This window comes from Musca vetustissima, unplaced genomic scaffold (assembly GCF_032173495.1).
Source record: "Musca vetustissima isolate MV318-11 ecotype Yass unplaced genomic scaffold, APGP_CSIRO_Mvet_v1 utg7945, whole genome shotgun sequence".
Classification (NCBI taxonomy): Eukaryota; Metazoa; Arthropoda; class Insecta; order Diptera; family Muscidae; genus Musca; species Musca vetustissima.
The window spans coordinates 1-7,170 of NW_026874939.1; the positions used below are offsets into that span (position 1 = coordinate 1).

At 41.0% G+C, this 7,170-nt stretch overlaps 1 protein-coding gene across 1 annotated transcript; it reads left to right on the forward strand.

Annotated features, from left to right (window-relative positions):
* Window positions 1–225: 225 nt before the first annotated feature.
* LOC133337456 (uncharacterized) lies at window positions 226–4,424 on the forward strand (the record flags this gene model as incomplete). Its single annotated transcript, XM_061545675.1, has 4 exons — window positions 226–655; window positions 712–949; window positions 1,304–1,831; window positions 1,899–4,424. Coding segments are annotated over 4 exons (3,722 nt in total), but the record flags the coding sequence as incomplete, so codon positions are not given.
* Between the last annotated feature and the right edge of the window lie 2,746 nt (window positions 4,425–7,170).

Here is a 7,170-nt window from a genome sequence, read left to right on the forward strand (position 1 = left end):
TTAGATCAGAACCATTATCTATAAGATAAGGACCATTAACACTGAGATCAGGACTGTTCAGGGCTTTTATCTTTGAAATTCAATCCTGACCGAACTATTAAATCTGACATGAGGCCTATATGGATCACTGTGTGTGAGATGCGAACCTGTCCCGTTCCTCCCAAATATATTTCCTTTCAAAATTTCTTTTATAACCGATAAAAAATCCTCTTTATTTTCTTCCAGAAAATGTTCCTGTAGAAATGGCCAAAATTTCACGACGTGCTGTGGCCTCGTCGTCGTCATCGTCTTCATCATCCACGCCATCAACTCCCAACGCTGTTGATACATCCGCATTATCGTCTACTTCGGCCACATATTCTGCGTCCATTACGAATTTATCGCCGCCATCCGAACCGACTGCATCTGCCACGGAAAATCGCCTAAATGCCAATAACAATCTTATAAATGGTCGAAAAACGATACGTTCCATTCCCAATTCAGGGATTTCATCATCTCGCTTCATTGACACTTCTTTGGATAATGGTCGAGATGGTTATGGTAGCAGTGGTGAAACGGTGGCCAGTGCAACAGTGGATCCGCTACGAAATGATGGTCCAAAATTTACCACAACTGCACACAGGAATGTCTATGCTTATACAACAACAACGACTGGGTAAGATATTCGATAAACTTTTAGAATAGATAATAGTTATGTTCTGCTCGTTGCAGACCCAATAAACATGCACCATATACTGCCTCGCCAATGCCTCCGGATAAATACAATCAAACAGCCCCAACTCCCACACTTAGCCCTCGTGAACTTATACGTGCCCAATTCTTTGCCACATACGATGTCATGACTGGTGTACGCATAGCCGCAACCCTGGGTGGATTCTTTGGTCTTATGGTGTTCCTGATAGTCTATAAAAGTCGCAGTAGTTCCAATGAAACTTTGAAAGTGTTAAAGGTAACCTATTTCCACTTTTATATATAACAGATACGTGCCAATGACTCTGAATGTCCTTCATCTCGGGAATACCGGACCTATCCGGTCTTTATTTTCGGGATAATGGAACTTCGGCGGACCTTCATGTGGGAGATAATGAATCAAGCCAGCTTTTATCTCTAAGACAAGTCACCTGAACGACCTTTATCTTAGAGATAATGGACCTGTTCGAACTTAGATAATGAATAAGACTGACCTAAATCTTCTAAAAAATGGCGGATCTTTCTCAAAGATACTTATATTGTCGACCCTTATTTCTAGACCGGGCAAACTTCTATATCAGTAATATTGTAATTTAATTTTCTTCTTCTTTAGGATCCCAAAATGGCAGCTGTGGCCGCCGTATGCATGCAAGAGGAAGAAGAACGTGAAATCCAAGAAGCCATGGTCGCAACCGGAATGTCCATATATCCCGATGAATATGATGCCATCTTGTATAGACGTCAACGTATGCTCTCTTTGGGTAATGTCAGTGCTCCACCGATGTTGAATCGTGGTTTTCGCTTCTCATCGGTGGGTGGTGGTTACAGTAGCCTATTGGAACCGCCACGACGTTTTTCATTTTCCTCAGCCTCGGGTGCATTGAGTATAGGTGGCGCCAACTATGCCGGAAGTCGCAGACGAAGTGGTTCGGACACTTCGCGTATCTTTAGTAATTACCCTATGGGTAGTAGTTTTGGTACCGATGATTATTTCGTGGAGACCGATGATGAGTTCGATAATGGCGACTTCCAGCAAAGGGTGATGGCATCTACACTGGGCGAAGAGGTGGTGGGGAAACATCAGCACAAACGAAGTGATTCAACCAAAAGCAAACATGGGTTTCTTGAAGTGCCGTTAATGGTAAGTGGTGTACCATATCCCACCGAAGACCTCTTCTTCTAACAGAATCTTTTCTCTTTGTTTTCAGGGTCAAGATTCACGTCGCAGCAGTGCCATGACATGCTGTAGCACTGACAGTTCTTACCTAGAGAGACGTTGTTCTGCCTTTACATTGGGTTTGTCAAACCTGCCGCCTTCATTACAGCGAAAATGTTCAACAGCATCCCGGGCTTCGAGCACCGAAATGTGGGATTACTACTATCCCGACATTCAGGTGATACAGCCCACACCCAAACCATCACCATTGTCCTCGGAACGTAGTATCTATGAACAATTGCAGCAACAGACTCAGGCCACGAAATCAGGAACTGGAACAACGACTTTAGCAGCGGGAGCTGTGGCCACGCCAGCTCCATTGCATATGGAGACCACGCTGAAAGGTTTATCAACGGTTACAACCACGGCTGCCAGCAGTGGTAAATTGGCCAAACCGGTAACCTCTCTAACTACTGCCAATGGCAAAACAACGGACAAATCCGGTGGAGGTGTATCACCTTCACAGAAATTTATACGCAAGCATAGCATTGCCTACTACGATCCGGAGAGTGCCCAGTCGGGGCGTAAACAACAAATACACTCCATAAGTGCTGATACGGTCGATGTGTATCCCTACAATCAACCACTGACTGAGAGAAGCATCTATGATGCGACAACGCCGGCACAATCGGCACCACCGGTGGGGGTGCATCAGGGCTTTCGTTTCACCGACTCGCCAACGGAGGAATTGCGTTTAAATGTTCGACGCAAAATAGCGGTGGTAGAATTGCCGCGCATACCCTATCCCGAACAGGATACACCGCCAAGTTTGGCAGCAGCGTCAGCATTAACCTACGACAACAACAATAGCTTCCCCTATACAAATTCGGCAGCTGCCAAGGCGGCGGCCAATGCCAATTCCAGCAGTATTAGCATAGACAGTACACCGCTAAGCATTGACAAGCTCAATGGTAGCGGTAGCTTGGGTACAGTGTCGGCCAAGGCATTGTTCAATGCCGAGCGACGGGCACCACTGGCCTCGTTAAGTTCCTTTAAGATCTCATCACTGGAATATCAGGATTCCGAAGCCCGCTCCATGGATGAAGATTCGGTATTTTTGGATAGTGTGGCTGATACCGAGGAAGATTTGCGCCAGATGAGCAGTGACAGTGAGGAAGCTAGTCTGCAGGACTATGTGGCAGATGGTGATGCACAAGTGGCGCCCAATGTGGCACAACAGGAAAATGCCACAGCAGCAGTTGGGGCTACAACCTCAGAGCTAAGATATCCTCTGGAGAGACATTATAGTCTGGGTGGTGGTGTTGGTGCAACAACACCCGCAACAACAAATCCAAATATATCCGGTGTACCTGTAACAACTAGTACTGCGGGAACTGTCAATGCGCGACAACGTCGTTTATTACTTCAGCGTAATCGCACCATTAGTGTGTCTTCCAGTGATCGTGTGGCATTGTTGGGTCACCCCTTGAGAGACTTTCATTCACCCGCCTCATCTGTGGACTCGAAGCAAATGCCGCTGGAGACCCACTTTGGTGCCATCATCTGTACAAATAGTCCACCCACACATCCACGACGGGCCCAGCTTTTGCAACAGTATAGCGATCCACAAAGTCAGCCAACGACTACAACTACCACAACTACTACAAACACGACGGAAGACGACACCTGTTCCACGCTCAACACCGAGGTGGGTATGGGTGTAGAGACGCCGGGCGAGACCATTGACTTCATGATTACGGGTAGCAATGAGACCATAGGTTTAAGTACCACCACAAGAGGTTCAAGTCTAACACACCACAGTAGTTTAAATACTGTGGTGAGTTTTGGTCGCATTAGTCCTCTGACCGATAGCGCGCAGACCACAGGACATGAACGACAATTTCCACAGCAACGAGATCGAGATCAATATCAACAAGCACAACCACAGCAACAACAACAACTGCCAATTTATACTTCTTCTTCGTCTGCCACTACATGTGCAACACAACAAACAATACCCGGCAACAATACCAAAACCCCCCTAAACACCCAATATGATCCTTGTGCCTCTTCTATATCTGATTCTTTTATACACACTAAGGAAACCCTAATAAAAATGCCTTCTTCTCTTAAGAGCCTGATTTTACACAAACCTTCCAAAGCAACAATCTCAGATCCGACAACCACAACGGCAACACCACGGCCATCTTCGTCAGCATCCGCACAACACGAGCCCATCAATACAATAAGTCGCAGTGCCACAGATTTAGCATTCGGTGATAATTCACCGCAACAATCGACTATTTTCTATTCAGCCCTCGAAGAAACTCCGCTCTATGAGACGCGACAACATTCACCATGTCCATCGGTAATGTTGGAATTACCGTTGATACGACTACCCACCACTGAGGAGGATAGTTCATCGATCAAATCGGCGACGGAGTTGAGACGTGAAAGTGATCTAAGTGCCGATCACAGTCGTCGCAGTTGTAAAAGTGATGAGGCCAGCCATCAGCCACCATTCGATCCCAGTCTACCCAGTTCATCACGTAAATGGTCCAAAGAAACATTATTCTAGCTAACAGCTTTTATACGAATGCAAAATCGACAGAAATCAACTGGTTTGCTGGTCATGATGGTGTCCGGCAATTAATCGACAGATAGAAAAAAAACACACGCACACTTATCTATTAATGTATAGTTACAGTTTGTCCAGGAAGTGTTTTGACAAATGGTGAATTCTTTCAGCAATTAAAGATTTTTTGAAAAAAATATGAAGCTATAAAAAATGTCCGTTGCCTGGAAGGAATTTCTGGACATTTAGTTCAATATTATTGTCCATCCTGGCGAACTGTAATTATAGATTGATGGCGGTATAAAGTTACTTTGCAAGCTAAGCACAGAGGGGTGAAAGACAAATTATGAAACAAAGGATCCGATCGTAAACAAATATATTTACATTGTAAAGTTTCAATGTATGCGCACACTACAAACATGTTGTAAGACAAGTTGTACCTCTAAAAATAAAAATGAATTTCTTCATTTTATTTAGACGTAATAACATGTATTCAATTTCCACAATCGAAAACAATTTCGTTTAATATTCTTGCAAGTAGTGATTAGTAGAGGTAGGTATGGGCATTCAATTTAAATCGTATCAAATTAAATAGTAGTTCTATTCTCCGCTAGATGCTACTGTTAGTACTTGCAGTGCAGACACAAACCACAAATAGTGAATTGCCGACATTACCATGAGATCGATAATAAGGTTCTTATTTTAAGCACAGACGCAAACCACAAATGGTGAATTTGAAATGCAACCGTGTGATCGGTAGTCAAACGGCGCCACATATCGACAATTTTAACTACCATGTATTTTGATACGATTTATTCGAATGTCCATAAATCACCTACAGGTGGCGGCTTCTATAGCCCACAATTATTCAAAATACGCCATGCCTTCATAACTTCATTAAATTCGGTCTATAAAAAATACTACGACCATTGAACATTAACTGTAAATAAAAATTGTACGATTAATCCTTTGTTTAATTTTTAAGTTCTGAAGATCATGGCACAAATTCCAAAAACAAAAGATACCCTCTGTGTCTTTGTACTCCATTGTTTTTGTGCAATTAAAGGAATTTACTGAAATCTAAATTTTGTTGAAGAGCTTGTTGTTGATTTTTTTATTACAAAAACAAAAAAAAACAAAACACGAAATACCAAAAATCCAAACACAGAAACCAAAAAAAAACTTAGAAAAAATAAATCTATATAATATTAATGTATAAACAAATATATAATATTAGTCTTTAATTAGTTTTTAGTTAAATGCAAATAATGGGAATTGTATGTTAATGTTAAATGATGAAGTGGAAGTGGCCATTGAATAACGAAGATCCAGTCCTTTTTGTTCACAAAAAAAAAAAAATTAAAAAAGAAAATGATTAAAGAAAAACATCAATAAATTACATCCAAAATGTTTAGCTATTAAGATCATTGTTTAAATAGTAGTTGACCAACAACAACAACAAAAAATGTTTTTTGAATGTTTGTTTTTAGTAACGAAAATTAGAGACAAGACGACGAGTATTAAAATATCAAAATAAATGAAGCAAAAAAATTTTAAAAATAACAAGAAAAAATGTGAAAATTTTGTTTTATATATATTTTTAATTATTATTTAAAGGCAAAATTCAAATAAAATTAAAATTTAGTAATACGTTTCATATTTCCATATTATAATTTCTATACAATCAAGACTGTTATTATCTTTGGTTCTATTAAAAACAAAACATTTGTTTAATATAAATTTTAGATGACAATTATTAAGTTCAAAGGGAAACAAATCAATTTAGGAAACAATATTTTAAAATTATTTTTTTTTAGCTTGGTGAAGTAGATTGTAAAAAAATTGTCATGGATTAATAATATACGAGGTATGGTATGGAGGGTATATTAATTGTGTTTTTTCGTTTGTAACTTATCGAAATAATCATTTTCGAACCTATGAAGTATATATATTCTTAATGACGATGTAGCCATGCCCGTCTGTTGTAATCACTCCTGCCACTAATCGAATTGAGATTAATCGTCAAAATTTAACATAGAGTTGTTTTTTTACAAGCGGACATATCAAGTTCGATAAAGGGCTATATCGGTCCACGTGCGGGCATAACTCCCATAAAGAATACCCCTAATTTTCGGTATTTTGAAGTGTTCAGAGCCTTTTCCATCCGAATTCGCGGAAATTTTTTCGGGTATAGCCTCATTTTCAGTATTTAGGGGTTTGAGCGCATTTTTCGACCGAATTCGCTGTAATTTGGTACATGCGGTTTTAATTAATGAATTGGTTGCAGTAGTTAACCGCTTTCCGGTACATCCTCTTGGCACCGATCTCCTTGGCTTTGACTTGTCTTGCAGTTCTTTGTACTGATGATTCATCCATCTTAACGACGGGAGTCTCATCAGTCCCAGTCTCCGCTTCGACAGGCCATGGAGACGGAGTTCGGATCCTCGCCAGGCTTAACACCCCTACTCACTCCAACCAACCTGAAGTTTATTAAAATTAAATTTGGCTCCATAGAATCTGATTTTAGTGAGGGATTGAGGTCGACCATGGCATAGCATCTTACCATGGCAAGGACTCGGCAACTAAGTCTGAATGATCTTGTTGAGGGGCCCAGTTATCATCAGTCCCAGTCTCCGCTTCGATAGGCCATGGAGACGGAGTTCGGATCCTCGCCAGGCTTAACACCCCTACTCACTCCAACCAACCTGAAGTTTATTAAAATTAAATTCGGCTCCATAGAATTTGATTT